The sequence below is a fragment of the Leucopleurus acutus genome (assembly GCF_964270905.1).
Source record: "Leucopleurus acutus genome assembly, chromosome: 4".
NCBI lineage: Eukaryota > Metazoa > Chordata > Mammalia > Artiodactyla > Delphinidae > Leucopleurus > Leucopleurus acutus.
The window spans coordinates 106,782,404-106,798,791 of NC_139146.1; the positions used below are offsets into that span (position 1 = coordinate 106,782,404).

The 16,388-nt window shown below is 34.7% G+C and overlaps 1 protein-coding gene across 2 annotated transcripts in view; it reads right to left on the reverse strand.

Annotated features, from left to right (window-relative positions):
• Positions 1-4,609: 4,609 nt before the first annotated feature.
• The window catches only part of JCHAIN (joining chain of multimeric IgA and IgM), a 35,024-nt gene continuing 23,245 nt past the window's right edge, over positions 4,610-16,388 (reverse strand). The window contains exons 1-4 of one of the 2 annotated variants that reach the window (XM_082838082.1): positions 13,239-13,409; positions 9,300-9,426; positions 5,573-5,653; positions 4,610-4,982 (exon numbers count right to left, since the gene is read on the reverse strand). In XM_082838082.1, coding sequence (XP_082694208.1) covers positions 4,778-4,982; positions 5,573-5,653; positions 9,300-9,426; positions 13,239-13,302 — 477 coding nt within the window. In that variant the 5' untranslated portion in view covers positions 13,303-13,409 and the 3' untranslated portion in view covers positions 4,610-4,777. Of the gene's footprint in view, positions 4,983-5,572; positions 5,654-9,299; positions 9,427-13,238; positions 13,410-16,388 lie in introns of those variants that run through there. The other variant, XM_082838083.1, reaches the window with a different exon arrangement.

Here is a 16,388-nt window from a genome sequence, read left to right on the forward strand (position 1 = left end):
GTGACAGGTTCGATACAGAACACAAAGAAAGAGGGGCAAGCCAATCCTCTCTCTATTCCTACATGTATGTTATGCTTCCTCCTGTCTCTTTGCCTGGCTCATGTAGTTCTACAAAGTTCTACTTCCATCCATGAAGGCCCTATTCCATTAATATCTCCTCCAAGATTACCCTAGCCCTAAGCTCCCCAACTTCCATGAAGGCTCACAGCACATCGTTCTTTATATTTAATCACTCACTGCCTTGTATCATGTGCTGATTTTTTCCTGTGTTAGTTCTACCTGTAGAAGAGGGAAGAAAACTCCTAAAAAGGGAGGCTCAGTTCTTATTCATCTCATGTAACTATCACAGTAACTGGCATTGTGCTGAGGACAGAGTAGATGCTAAATAAATGTCACTTTTTCTTTAAATACATTTTGTAAATGGATAGAAATTTAGAATTTCCCAAATTTTAATATAATTGATTAAAAATAAAACTTAATAACAATTAATATTTTTCTAGTTACCGAAATACATACTCATTGTAGAATATTTGGCAAGTAATAAAAAGTAAAAGATAAACAAATAAAAATAACACATAATCCCACTAGCCAATGTTAATACTTTGGTCTATTTTCTCTTTTATTTGTATAAGGGAGGGAGGGTCTTGAAGTAATTATTTTATGAAATAGCCTACATTTCCCTCTTCACGTTATATAAGCAATTTCCATATAATTAAAAATACTTAAAGCTTCATGTTTGTTGTCTGTAAAATATTCTCAAGTATATACTGTATTATCATTCCCTTCAATGATGGACTTAAAGTCTCTTATGAATTTTCACTATAATAAATAATGTTGTGATAAATATCTTTATTCCTCTTTGTCCATACTTCTGATTACTTCCTCAGAAGTGGAATTACTGGAGGAAATGGTCTGAAAAATGTATTTTAGACAGGATAACATTGAATGAGATCATTGGCTTTGGAGCCTCACAGTCTGGATCCAATTATCAGTTCTCCATATACTATTTGTCAAACCTTAATAAGATTACTTTAACTCTTTGCATCTTAGTTTCATGATTTGTAAAATGAAGACAATGATTATTTCACAGGACACTTATGAGGACTAAATGAAACGTGTTAAAATGCATATGCATTGTATTTCACAAATCAGCCACTAGGTGGAGATGGAGGTTTATAATTCTAAAGTCGTGGGCTTCCCTGGTGGCGCAGTGGTTGAGAGTCCGCCTGCCGATGCGGGGGACGCGGGTTCGTGCCCCGGTCTGGGAGGATCCCACATGCCGCGGAGCGGCTGGGCCAGTGAGCCATGGCCGCTGAGCCTGCGCGTCCGGAGCCTGTGCTCCGCAACGGGAGAGGCCACAACAGTGAGAGGCCCGCGTACCGCAAAAAAAAAAAAAAAAAAAAAAAAAAAAAAAAAATTCTAAAGTCGTGGTTCTAAAGCAATTCCCAGGCAGCCGCAGCAGCACCGGGGAATTTTTTGAGACCTGCAATTTCTCCTGTGGCATCCCAGAACTAGTTAATCAGCATCTGAGGGTGGGGCTCAGCAGTCTGTTTCAATGAGTCCTCCAGGTGAGTCTCACACACATTAAAGTTTGAGAATCACTGATCTAATACGTGTTCACATTTTTCTCTGATTTGTTGCCTGAGCAAAGAGAAGAGCCAAAAGACAACACATAACATCAACTGTAATTTACAGAAGGTTACTGAAAGCTATAAAAGCTGTGTTAAGTGATATACGTACATTATGGCATGTATGCTTACTTTTATAAGATAGTTATTTCATGAGATATTTTATGAGATAGTTATTTTTACTCATTTTTCAACCTTACATTGAATAAACTTGCCCTTGGTGACTTGTTAGTCTCTAAGTAGAGTATTCCAAGCTAGGCCATGGATTTAACCACTATACTACACTGCCACCCCAAAGCCTGTCTTAGTATCTTTGCCACACTCAGTCATCATTGGTTGGGAACAGCCCATGGACCTCACACAAAGACAAAGGAGAGGTTCCTTTCACAGCTGCTTCATCTGCACTGACTTCTCATGTATCCCTGCTAAATTGTCCACTTAAATGTATGAATGAAACTAACAGGAAGGCTTTAATCACTCTTCAGTAACTCATTTAAGAGTCACCTGCTACTCTGGATTTATACTGAATGAGTTAATGCTTAATAAAGCACTTAGACTAACACCTAGCACTTAGTATAAGTGCTAAGTTGTTTTCAATATGATAATTCTAGAGTTTAACTGAACTTCTGAAAGAAGGAAGACCCGCAGGACTTTAAGTTTGCAGTCCTCTTCCAGCTGGCATTTAATGAGGCAATAATACTGGCATAGGGCTCTCTCCTACGAGAATTTGCAACATGGTACCAAAAACTTTTTTTATTGGGTATGCAGAGAAACTAAGGCAAAGATGGGAATACAGTAGAGGAGCCTCTTCAGAAACAGTCTCCCCCTAAAAGTTCTCATCACAAGGGAAAAAAAATTTGTACCTATATGAGGTGATGGATGTTAACGAAACTTATTGTGGCAACAATTTCACAATAGATAAGCATGTGAAGTCATTCTGCTGTACACCTTAAAACTTATACAAAGTTGTATGTCAGTTATATCTCAATAAAACTGGGGGAGAAGTCTCCCATAAATACTCAGAACACTTCGAAACCTACTTCTTTGCTTTACGTGACTCTGCCAAGTGATTGTGATTATGCATATGTCTTGTTTCCTCAACTAAGCTGTACTCATATTCATTCATTCAACAAATATTTATTGAGCTTCTCTACGTGCCAGACACCCTTCCCAGTGCTGGGGATACATCAATGGGCAAAACGAAAATGGCTGTGCTTGTGGCACTTATGCATTGTTGTGGAGGAGACACCATAAACATAATATATAAGTAAAATGATATAGTCTGCTAGAGGGTGATAAGTACATGGGGGTGGAATAAACCAAGACAGGGAACAGGATTTGCAATTTTTTTTTAAGTAGTCAGGGTGAGCTTCATGGTGAAGATTGTTACCGAACTGAACTGGGGTCCAACTGAGCAGAGGTCTAGGAAGTGAGTGGCACTATCTTGAGGGCACTTATCACAGATTAATCACCAAAAATCTACCAGAGTTCCCTGCATGTGGTAAATATTCAATAACTGTTTACTGATTAAATAAAGTTCAAATTCTTGGCTAAAACCACATACCAGATTGAAGATTGGTCAAGAATGATTTGTCTTTAGCATGTCAAAACTATGATTCCTACTGAAGTACCAGAGTGTCGGGGCCTTATCCCTAAAAAAAAAAACAAAAAACACTGAATAATCAGTATGAACACAATGGAAGTTATTAAAAATGACTATTACCATTTGAAAAAAAAGAAAACAGAACAATGTTTCTTCAAGAAACTGATTTTACTAATCAGCTTCTCATTATTTTAAATGCAGGGTCAGCATTTACTTTCCACAGTAGTCTTAGATATGTATGCCAATTGGCCTTGACTTTCTGCCATAAGAAGTTTTATGTGCCATGAGAAACACTATATTTGTCAGGATGGACCTGGCCTTTTTATTTAATTTTAGGTATAAAATGACAAAGCTACCTCAAATATTACAGGTTTGAATTCAGTGATTAATGCATAATTATACTTACAAACCGTTCCTCAGTAATAAATGATATTTTTGTTTATTTATTTTTGGCTGCACTGGGTCTTCGTTGCTGTGACGGGCTTTCTCTGGTTGCAGCGCACGGGCTTCTCATTGCAGTGGCTTCTCTTGTTGCAGGGTGGGGCTCTAGGAGCCTGGGCTTCAGGAGTTGTGGCATGTGGGCTCAGGAGTTGTGGCTCACAGGCTCTAGAGTGCAGGCTCAGTAGTTGTGGCACACAGGCTTAGTTGCTATGCAGACTGTGGGATCTTCCTGGACCAGGGCATGAACCTGTGTCACCTGCATTGGCAGGCAGATTCTTAACAACTGCGCCACCAGGGAAGTCCCATAAATGATATTTTAACTTACATACAGCAAAGTTAACACAAGCAAACTTTCTTCCAGTAAATTATTTCACACAGGTATATGCTTATGAATCTATTTAATTGTTCAAACTGTGCTGGAGAATACATATTTTGGAATACATAATTTGTTAGATTCAGTTATAACAGAGGTTATTTCTAATGGGAATTTCTCACACTACCCTGATTATCAAAAAAATTTTATTAAAAAAAATCCATATCATTTGCTCCCAAATCTGTTATATCAAAATATCTTTTTCAATTATACGCTTAATTATGTCACTTTCAGCTAATTGGTTTCATAAATATTAGAAATCCATTTTAAATTATTTTATGAATACTTCCAAAACATATTTTCCAATTATTATTTTTCTAATGAAGACAAGCAATTGACCTATATATACATATAAATTTTCTCTGCACAGTGATACTTTTTTTGAAGAGAAGAGTGTGGAATGCGCAAAAGCTTGGGCTCTCCAGGGCAAAGCCAAAAAAAAAAAAAAGGCAAAATTTAGTTATGTCTCCTTATTTTTACTCTTTTGAGTTTTATTTTCTCCCCTTGTTTATTTTTTTAAATGCTAGAAATTTACCTTAAAAAATAACAATGCTACTATTTCAGTTATTTTCCCGGGGGCAGGGGGGTGGGGGGGAGTGGGGTAGTTAGTTTTATATTATCCCCCCAAAAAATCATGGTTTCACATTCACTGGTAGTAAATATATTAACTACCTGGAATCAAAATGGAGAGCCTCTCAAGATAAGGAGTTGTGCAGTCAGCAATGACTTAAATTAGTCAGGATAGCAGGAATCCGGGGTCAAAGCTGTTTCCACCATTTTGGTCTTACCACCATAGGTAAGTGGGACCCTGTTTGTATAGCACTTGTTTCTGTCATAAGTGTAACAAGTCTCAATGTCTTCATCACAGATATTGCTCTGGGTGGCAGTAACTACTTGATTATCCAGCTCCACTTCTGTAAGATCACATTTTTTACAGCTGAAAAACAAATAGATGCATTAGACAACCCCCATCAAATGTTGTCTCAGAATGTGAGTAACTATACATTTCTATCCAAAATCAATTAGTTCTGACAAAGGGTGACTCCTTTCAGACTTCAACGTCTCTATAATACAGAATTATTTACGTAATTTTTCAACCTTCAGTTGAAAGGAAGCAATATAATTAATAATATGATAATATGATTGTGAGGTACTAGGAGTAAATGAGTTATTTATAGTAACAAAGAAGGGTTTGTTCTTTAATTTTTTATGTTGGATTCTATAGTTTCCAAAGAAACACCTGCATGTTAATGTGTCTGATTATTGAACTATAACGACAAATTGGTCCTTTGTACTAATGGTAATAATTTCATCTTTAGAATAAATTTACAGCTAACTTTTATCTGTGATAAAGTTTTATGAATTTATGATACCTAATGTTTAACACAGGAATTAATGTATTCAAAAGTTCAAATTATATTGGTAAATGTTTATACCCCAATTTGTTTTCAAAAACATTCTTACTAACAATTTAATTAAAAGTTATTGACTTCAATATCTATATTAGTATGAAGGAAAATCTCTTACAGGTCGGACAAGTGGTACACAAACTTGGTTCTCAGGGGTGAGGTAGGATCAGAGATATTCTCCCTGCTGTTCAGAGGAACACTAAAAAAGAAAGAAAGAAAACAAAGAAGAATAATGAAATTAGCAGATACTGCTATTTTTGGCAATAGGTATATTGCTAGGACAGTACTTACTATTTCATTCGGACATTTAGCACTCTATAAACACTCTTTAGTAATACTATTACTCAGATTTCACAGTAATTGTTACATTTTAAACATTGTCATTCAAAATAAACCTCACAACAACTCCTCTGTCAACTATCTTTGATTACTTGGCAAATCCCTGCTTTTCCTTTCAAAATAAGCTCAAGTTTTACCTTCTCTGTGATTTTTACTTTGATCCCATCCCCACCCCTCAATAAACTCCTTCCTCTGTAGTCTCATTAAAGTTTCATATATCTTATTATAACAAATGCCATATTACAGTTGCTTACCTACACAGTAGTTGCTTCTAGATTCTATAAATTCCTTGAAGCAAAAACGTTTACACATTCCCAGTGCCTTGCTACATGTGTGGCATGTAGAATATGTTCAATATTTATGGAATGAATGGACAGATACTAATATCCAAATTTTAGAAATGCAGTAATTATAAATCAAAGAGGTTGGTGACCTATCCAAGGTCACACAACTACTAAGTAGTAAAGCTGGAACTGGAATCCAGACCTCTTGATTTGGAGATGTTCCATGAAAAATTACACATCAACTAGTTCAGGTGATTTCGTTAAAATTTTACATTTTTTCATCTATGTCACCACTCCTCATCATATGCATCCCTCCCTACCAAAAAATACAAAAAACAAACCAAAAAAAACCCTCATGTTTCCTAACTCAGTATTTAGCAATATTATCCACATAGATATCCAAGCCAAAAACTTGGATACCACCCTCAGTCTTCCCTCTCTGTCATGACCTATATCTAATCCATCTCACAGTTCAACAGATTCTGATTCTTTGCATCTGTGAACTCCAGCTACTTGATCAGGACACCACCATTTCTCTCCTAGTTTGCAGCAATACTCTCCTTCAGTCTTGACCCCTCCAATGTATTAACCACATTACTGTCAAAATAGTCTTTTTAAAATACAAGCCTAATTTCCTTCTCTGCTTAAAACCCACACTGTCTCCCCCTAGAAAACAGGGTATCATTAAGATGGCACAGAAGACACTACATGAAATACCTCTAACTCTCCAGCCTTCTCTCTCACCACACCACCCTCTTTATAACATGTGCCAGCTGTAAACAGCTGTTTGCAATTGCACAAACTAACCACGATTTTCTCATCTCCAAGTCTTAACAGTGACAAAAACAATAACAGTTCTAACATTTACTGGGCACTTGCAGTGTGCCTGGTACTATGATAAACATGTTAACATGATGATTTCATATAATCCTCACAGCAACCCTGTTTCCTTTTCCTGGCATGATCTGCTTCACCCATCAACCCTGCCGTTCCCCCACACACATTTACCTAGCTAACTCCAGTTCAGTCAGCTAACAGCCATCATCCACTTCTACCACTTACTCCAAATACCCCCTCCTGCCTCCCCCTGCCACTCTCCCACCTCCCCCAAGGACTGGACTGGGTGCCCCCACTTTGTGCTCCTATAACATCCTATGCCTATTCTTGTCATAGCATTTACAATACTGTATTGAAATTGCCTTTTCAATTATTTAAAGTTCCCTACTAGACTGTAAATTCTTTGATGGCATGGACTGTGTTTTATGTAAATTATTTTATCCCCAGCTCCAATCCTCAGTGGCTTTCAGAAGCACTCAATAAATGTTTGCCAAATGAATGGATGAATGATCAACTCTTTATTACACTGTAAAATCTCTAGTAGTATTTAAAAATGCTTTAAATAATGAGAAAAATAAGGGAATAAACATGTATGAGTGTTTCACCATGGGCCAAACACTGTTCTATGTGCTTTTATACATTACTATATTTAATCCTCACAACCTTAGGAAGTATATGTGTATATATACATACCTATATAATTATTCCTTTTTTTCAGTTTAGGAAACAGGCTCAAATTAGTTAAGTAACTTGCCCAAAGTCACATCATTAGTAAGTGATGGAGTTGGGAATAATGCCATAATGACACAGCAATGATAATAAAACTTTCAGAAATAAGATTAGGGAAGCATCAATACACATCAGGGAAGTGGCATGAAGTAACTGAATTGCCTGATTCCAATAAATAATATATCATAAAAAGAATCATGTAATAGAAGAAAAAGATAAATTAGAGAATCCTGGTGTGCCATTTTAAATCTGTCCCCTGGAGATTTAAACATAAGATAGACACTTCTCTTCAACATGGTTTAAGTGCCAGTGTCATGGATGCCATCTCCTCAAGTTACATGCTTCTCCAATTGTTCTATCCTTAACAGGGAGCTATGTGGTATAGACTCTGTGGTCAGAGAAAATCTGCTAGAGGAAGAGATGTCCAAGCTAAGACATGCAGGGTGAGGAGTTAACCAGGCTAAGAGGGGTGGGAGAAAGAGTTCTTCAAGCAGAGGAACTAGGTTATGCAAAAACGGGAGGAAGAGAGCACTGTGAGTGTGAGAAAATAAAGGTACTGCAATGTACTGGCTTTTCAAACATGAGGTGAAAAAAGAAGCGGCAATGGAAGAGCTTGAGAGTTTTGCCGAGCGTTATAGGTTAGGCTGAGACATTCGTAATTTATCCTAGTAACAACATTACGGGAACCAGTAAAGGGATTTTAAGAAGGATAGTGACATAATGATAACTGGTACATAGGTGAATAAATAACAACAAATATGTTTTGAAAATGTGCCAGGAACTATACAGTCTTTAAAAGGAATAGATCTTCTCAATTTATCTTTACAATAACCCTATGAGATACATATTATTTTCCTATTAGTAAAGATGAGAAAGTTGAAGTTTAGATTGGTTCAGTAACTAGCATCCCAGAGCACATAGCTATTTAGTGACAGCCAGAACTCGAAACAAATTCTTAAGCATATTATACTTCTCCCATTGATTAAATGGGATCGAATACTATGTTCTGTTTCAATAAGAGGTATTTGATTTGGGGGGGAGGCTATTCAAGGTAGAAGTAGTTCACAAGGAAGACATTAATGACTAGATCCAATAGGAATCTCAGTTCTTAAGTATTATTAGCATTTTTGCTGTCGAATAAGACTCATAGCTTATGACAGACTATGTGTGATATGAAATAAATATCTGAAGTCCAATATACAAGTGTAGACGAAATTAATTTAGTCAATTTGATTAGTCTACCTTACTTTTATGGAGACCGGCAGTTAAGTACAAGCGAAATACTCTGTGGTCCATATATGGTACAAAACGAGCCTTTTAATGTTATCTCAAGTTTCACTTTGAACTGATCAAGGGCAACTAAAAGTTCTGATTCAAATTGAAATAACTCCGTATAAACAGGGCATGTTGATGACTAGATGCGACCTTCGGTTATTATTTGATCTAGCTGACTGGTTTTAGGTTGCCTGGAAACCTTTGTTCCTGCTCCCAACTTCTACATAATTGGCTCAAGCCCATTAACCAGATTCAACTAATGTAAGGTGCTACACACCAAAAAGAGGAGCAAAGATATAGGTATCACATGCAAACAATTGCTAATATCAGAAAGTATCTCTGCTCACAGTATGAAAAAATGAAACATGAAATACCACATACATAATTCTGATGTTTCTCTCCACAATGTCTTGACTAGGATCTTCAGCAGAAGGGATGATCCTGGAAGTAATCCGGGCACACTTACATTTGTTGTCAACAAGAACAGTCCTTTCATCTTCATCTTGGGCTTGAAAGATAAACATATTAAGAAGAAAGGTAAATGAAAGTCTGTTTTTATACTTTCTATCGAGTTAATTTATGCCCTTCCCCCCAGCAGAAAACTTAAGTTTTATGGTTGATCAGTTTCGGCTTTCTCCATTTGTTCTTTTTCCTAATCTAAAATAGCTAAGTGAAATCTCACAGCGTAGTGAAGGAAATCCAAATGAACTCCAAAAGGAATTTTCTCTCCTTCCCTTGGACCAGTCCATGGTCTTTCTAACCTGACTGAAAGAATTCTGGTTTTAATCTAATGCTATGAATATAGGCACAACCCTCTGAATGATGTGGCTTTGTAAAAGTCAGTGCCAAATGCCAAAATGAGAAAGAAAACAAAAATCTAAACTGGATTTCTCTCAAACCAGAGCAATTTATTCAAAAGTGAACAAAAAGTAACATTAGCCTTTCTAATAAGCCCAGTTTGAAGTGTCACGTCCTTCCTGAACTCCCAGTTATATTTTCTTTTTTCCTTAGATTGCATTAGAACTAAGAACATGCATATTTTCCCAAAGATAACCTTATTTTGTAACACTTTAAATATTCTCCACTAAAAGTTTCCTAAACTTAATTATATTCTTCTTTTTCATAATAACATTCAGGTTGTCATAGTATAATGATTTAATACAATAAAATAATAAGTGCTATATTTATTAATATTTCTTATAAGAATTATTTTTAAAGATACAATATATATAGACATAAGGTGCTATAAATTTGCTAAAACAATTTAGAATATATTGTGAGGTACAAGTTCTATTTAATATAATATGCATGTGTACAGAAAAAAATAATAAATGAATGAGTGAATACACAGATGACTATTAAAGCCTTAACTCTGAATGTCAACATTTATTGTCTAGTCTGAATATTATACACAGATGACTATTTAAGCCTTAACTCTGAATGTCAACATTTATTGTCTAATCTGAATACTAGACAGTGAGGTCTGGTAAGTGCCGCAAAGAATTAACAAAGAAAATTTCTTATTATCTGGACTTAGATCAGTTAACAGATACCTGAAGAGTTAATAATAAATAGCTTTACTGGTGACGAGGAGACTAATAATCCCATTAATAAATATAAGGAACAGAGAAGAAAAAGCAAGCTTGGAAAGGAAAATAGTGAATTAAGTTCCGGAATATATAAAAAAAGTTTTACATTTTTTTATTCTGAAATGATTTTAGTCTTACAGAAAATTTGCAAAAATAGTACAGAAAGTTCTCATATATCCTTCACCTAATTTCCCCTAATATTTACAACTTACATAACCATAGTACAGTTATCAAAATGAGGAAAGTTACATTGATATAATACTATAAACTAAACTACAGACCTAATTCAGATTTGACCAGTTTTTCCACTATTCTTTTCCTGTCCAAGGATCCAATCTGGGATCCCACATTGGATTTATTTGTTGTGTCTCCTTAGTATATATGTATGTACTCTAATCTGTGACAGTTCCTCAGTCTTTCCTTGTCTTGTAAAAAATTTTAATAAAAAAAGAGAAGATGCTTATAATATATGTAGTGGGGGGAAAACAGTGTCATTTCATCTCTCTTAAAATGCATAAGAACCTGAGTAAAAAAAACATTGTTTTTTCTTTAAAAAGTTGAAAAATTATTGTAAAAAATTAAAACAATGTAAAAGACATAAATAAAAAGTGACAACCCACTCCCTCCCCAAAAATAAATAGCTTTATTTAATAGTGTTAATTAAACAATAATGATGCTAAATATCTTTTTTATTCCTATAATTTTAGCTAAGTGACCTTTAAAATTTCCTTCCATCAAGCCTCAATTAAAAAAACTAAGACTTAGCACACAAATTCAAGTTATAAAGGTTAAATGATAAGGATAGATATAACTGTAACTGGAAATCTAATTATTCTGGTGACAATCCCAGAGCAGAAAGGAGCTAACTGCAGTATTTCAGTCTTAATGATAACAGTCATTACAAAACATTTTAAGACCATTGTTATTGTACTTATAATTGTTTTGAAGTACTTTATAATGTATTATTATGCCATTAGTCATAAGTTCTTAATAAATCTTCTGATTAAGGTCTGTATGGTATTGGAGAAAAATCATTACGAAGCAATTTAAGACAATGATATAATTCTTAATTTTTTGAAAAGTGTAAGATGACTTAAATGGTGTCCTTTCCCTCCTCCTGTATTCATGACTCTTAAATGTTTTCTCTCAGTAAAACAGAAATGAGCATGTAATGCCTGACCAAAAAATACAGATTGAGTCAAGTAGTGACTTGACCATTAAGTCTCAAATAGAAAATATCTGTACTTTCGTAATGGCATATATTTTCTTGCCAGAAAGCTAGGAAAAAACCATCATTACTGTTACTATATAAAAATACTAGGTAGCCTAATATACCTACCAGAAAAATGTACAAATACTTTCAATTCACCAAGACTTGTAAGATTCTAACATTCTGTTTCATCAACAAGCAGTATTTTTCCTAATAAACCTGTTATTGTAGACTATGCCTTACTTTATTCCAAGAGCACCTTAAAGATAGTAGGTGCTCAATAAATATTTGTTAAATTTAGTTCAATTCAAACGAGTAAGAAAATAGACAATACATACTAGATATGAACGTAATGAGTTTACTAAAAGGTGATTCTCTTATACAGGAAGAATAGGATAGTAGTTAGGAGTGTGCACTATAGTGTCTGATGGCCTGGGTTCTACCTACCACATACTTGTTGTATGACCTTAGGTAAGTTACTTCATCTCTCTAAATTTCAATGGGCTCAACTATATGTCAGAAACAATAATAGTACCTACCCTCAAATGGTTATTGTGAGAATTAAAGTTAGCATAATGCCTAGAATATAGTATATACTCAATAAATTATAGCTCTTTTATACATATATAGCTATATATAAGTTTCACATGTTTATAGGTATATAAATATGTTATAAACATATGTATTTATATCTGTATAGGTACATATACATGGTTTACTAATATCTTTGTTTTAAATATTATTAAATTCATTATTCTTAATGCTAAGTTAGTATATGTAAAATCACTGTTCTTAATTACATTATACTCTGTCTTGAAATAAGAATGAGATCAAAAAAAAAGAAGAAACTCAGTAAGTCTTAGAACAAACCAGCCAAATTGTATCACTTCTAATTCATATGCCCTTCTAGATGAAAATTATTAAACACTGTACTTCTATATTCAGAAAATAATCCATTTTCTATAATAGTTTGAAAAGTTAATAAACAAAATAACTGAAGTTCAGCCATCAAGTTATAGGAAACGTGTACAACATTAAACATTGTTAAAGGGTCATAATAAATCAGTAGGCTCAGATCCAGGAACGTTGTTAGAACGTATTAATACCAAGCTCTCTGGGGAAATAAAATCCCAATGCACTCTATATTGTATTTATAATAATTATTACTTCATTTCTCCAGAATATAAATTTGAGATACTCAAGGAGAAGATTACTGATTTTCAAGATTCAATATGGGTATTCGTTAAGTATAGCTATCTGTACTTATCCAGAAATATCTACTTTCTTATTCTCTAGGTTGTAGTAGGCAAACAAATAAGAGAAGAGAAAAAAGAATAAAAAGAATTACAATGAGTCTTGTCCATGTAAATATCACAGCTCATACAAAGATTAAGACATGCTAGAAAAAAGTAGCCAGCTAGCTGTCCAACCAAAACACAAATATAAATGTTTAATATCTGAAGAACAGATCTGTGTTCAATTTTTCCTTTTATCTGGGTTCATTCTCAAAATACCACATACCTGTCACAAGAACAGCCGTAACAAAAATGGCCAGGACTCCCCAGAAAAGCAAACAGTTCTTCATCTTGACTTTCTTTTGAAAAACTGGAGCTAAAAAGTCAGGGTTAAGGTGTGTGGTCTATAAGGAGTGTGCAAATGATGGTGCTTCTGCTTTCTTAAAATAACACTCCAGGCAGCTAACAAACTAAAAACAATCACAACTGCGGTTGAAGTCTGAAATTTAAATACTGCAGTGGAGGAAATCATGGCTCAGATTTACGTATTTTCTTCCAAAATATCCCCTAAAGCCATGTTTTGGTGCAATGACTTTTTATTTTACATTTATTCTATATAATTAAATCAGAAGACTAATAATAATTTCAAGGCAGTAGTCCATTAAGAATGTTTAAATGGGGATTCTCAACGTTATTACCTAGATAATAAAGTTTTCAAGTCAAACATAATATAGTATTTGTTGTGCCTGGAACAATAAATGAAGAAGAGAGAAGAAGGGGGAAAAAATTAAAGCCCTTTAAGGTTCCAATTGCATTTTATGTCAACTTCTTCTTCTCGTCCTTCATTAACCAAGTTACCAGGTTTAACATACAGATTATAGATTATATATATAATATATACATATTCTCATTACTTTCAGTTATTTTATAAGTTCAAATGTGGAACTGGAATTAGAAACAGGTGGATGCTAGATGTTATCAGTTGCCATGTTTCAATTTGATAGTATTAAAGCAGACCCTGTATTTGCTCACCCAGTCATACCTTTCAGAATTGTAAATCCACGAAATGATGCGTGTTTGAGATGCCTCAACAGAAAACTGAATCACCACAGTATTGCTTATAAATTTTTTTCATTAATTAGTGTAAAAAAAAAACAAAAAAATCCTGAGCTTTTGGATAGGGCATCCCCCTACCTCCTACCCCAACATGCTAGAATGTCTCTTAGGCAGGGTTGGCTACAATTATACAACATCAAATCTATGTTACTTTTGGTTTTCAGTTCCCTAATTTTTTAAGGATCTCGTAGAATTTTGCGAGTTACTGAAGAAATACTTCAGGACCATAAGTAGGCAAGCGGATTTCACAGCTGGCAGTAAAAAATGGCAGAATGAAAGCTGCCAAAGAAAGCTATTAAAGACTAGCACATAACTGTACTCCTTCAGTCAACACGTACTGAACGTCTAGCAAGGACAAAGTGCCAGGCACTAGAACACACAATATTATTGCACTGTCAAACTTTGTTCTCATTTTAATTTATATTTTCATAGGACTTAGAAACTATTTGAGGTTAAGAAAAACACACTGGATTCACATGAATAATTATATCTTATAGAAAAAGAAACATCTGAAAGCTCATTATTTTAGTGTGTGGTCAGGATGTCAAAACAAAGATCAACCACTTAAGATCTAAATAACTGATTTATTATATCACTCCAAAAAAAAGAGTAATTAGAAGTTAGTTGGATACGTTTTTTAAGCCATTATTTCCTTGAAAATAAACTCAAGGGTAGACTGCCTCCCCAACAAGCAAGTTGGATAAATCTCTGGAGACAAATTATAGCCTCCCCCAAAACTTGTTTTTTATAAAAGCCAAGACTGACATATAACTACTAAACTAAAGAAAAGCTCTTTGATTTCTATTCTTTCAGCCTTATAGTTTTGTAACTCTATTATGTAAACCATGCATCTAAAATAAATTATTTTAATAAAAATAGTGTGGACAGTGCCAAGTGGCACTTTTGCTACCAGAAGAGCGTTACCTATACATGCAACATAGGATCAGGACAAGTGTTTTGTCAAGTGTGGTCCCGGGGTCATCTTCCCTAGAGTATTAGTCAAAATATAGATTTCCTGGCTACACCCTATCAGAATTTCTAGAGATGTGACCTTGAAATACGTATTTTTAAAAAGTCTTCCAGTTGATTTTGATGTACACTAAAATTTGAAAATTGGTAAACTAGAAGCCTGTGGGGAGGAGACATAACTAGCAGCATTAACAATGGAAGAGACAGAAGCTAATAAAGGTAATTTTTTTAAACAAATGGGCTTACATTGGAAATCACTTAGCTGAGGCTTATATTCACTTCTATTTATGTTTTATAGGTGAATTGTTTCCTAATCTTTTTAGTAGGTCTGGATTAATTTTTAAACCACTTCATCTCTGATTTTGTTCTTCCTACTAAAAAATGTATCCATTCAAGTGAGTTAAATAATTGGGAGCTTAGCCCCATGTTCTAAATTCTTCACCAAAAATGGTTTATTTTTCCACATTTAAACATATGATTCTTACAGTAAGAGTTTCAGTGGTAGACTCATTTGGATAAAAGAGATCTTAAGGTAATTTAGTCTTTATTCCCACTCAAGTTTTGTTTCAATTTCCTATACAGCAGACAGCCTGAGTTCAGAAAACCATCTGAAATAGGTCGATGCTTCACTTCCTCTGTACATAGCTTATGATATTTAGGATACTCAAATCATGACAAAGACTTGATTCTCTTGAGACACAGACAATACACTCTCCTTGTTTTCTTCCTATCTGACTGATGACTCCTGTTCAGTATTATGCTGAGTTTTCCTCTGAATATTAAGGTTGATCCTCAGCCTTCTCTTTTCTCTCATCCTCTCCCTAACTGATTTTATCTGATCCCATGGCTTTGAGTATAGGGCATGCTGTGACTTTCAGATCTATAACTGTAGACTTTACCTTGCCCATCGAGCTGCAAACTCCTGTATCCAACTCTCTATTTGATACAGGTACCTAAAACTTAACCAGGCAAAACAGTACTCTTGATGACAAGCCACCCGCACACTTCCATTCCAATCTCTTTTCATCTTTAGTCTTCCTCATCTCGGTAAATGGTACCTCCATCTACCTGGTTACTCAAGGCAAAATCCTCTTCTTTGATCCCTTTCTGTTCTCCTCCCTCATATTCAATTTACTACCATGTCTTGTTGGTTTTATTTCCAAAATATATCCCAACTTTATGATTCTCTCCATTTTCACTGCTACCCTAGTCCAAGCCTCTGTCTTCTTTCCTAGACTACTATAATAGCCTCAGTAATAAAAAGTGATTTTTTTCCTTTGCCCCAGCATTGGCAACTCGGACTCACAGATGACAAACAAGAATGGCCAAGTACCCTAAATTCTAAAGAGAG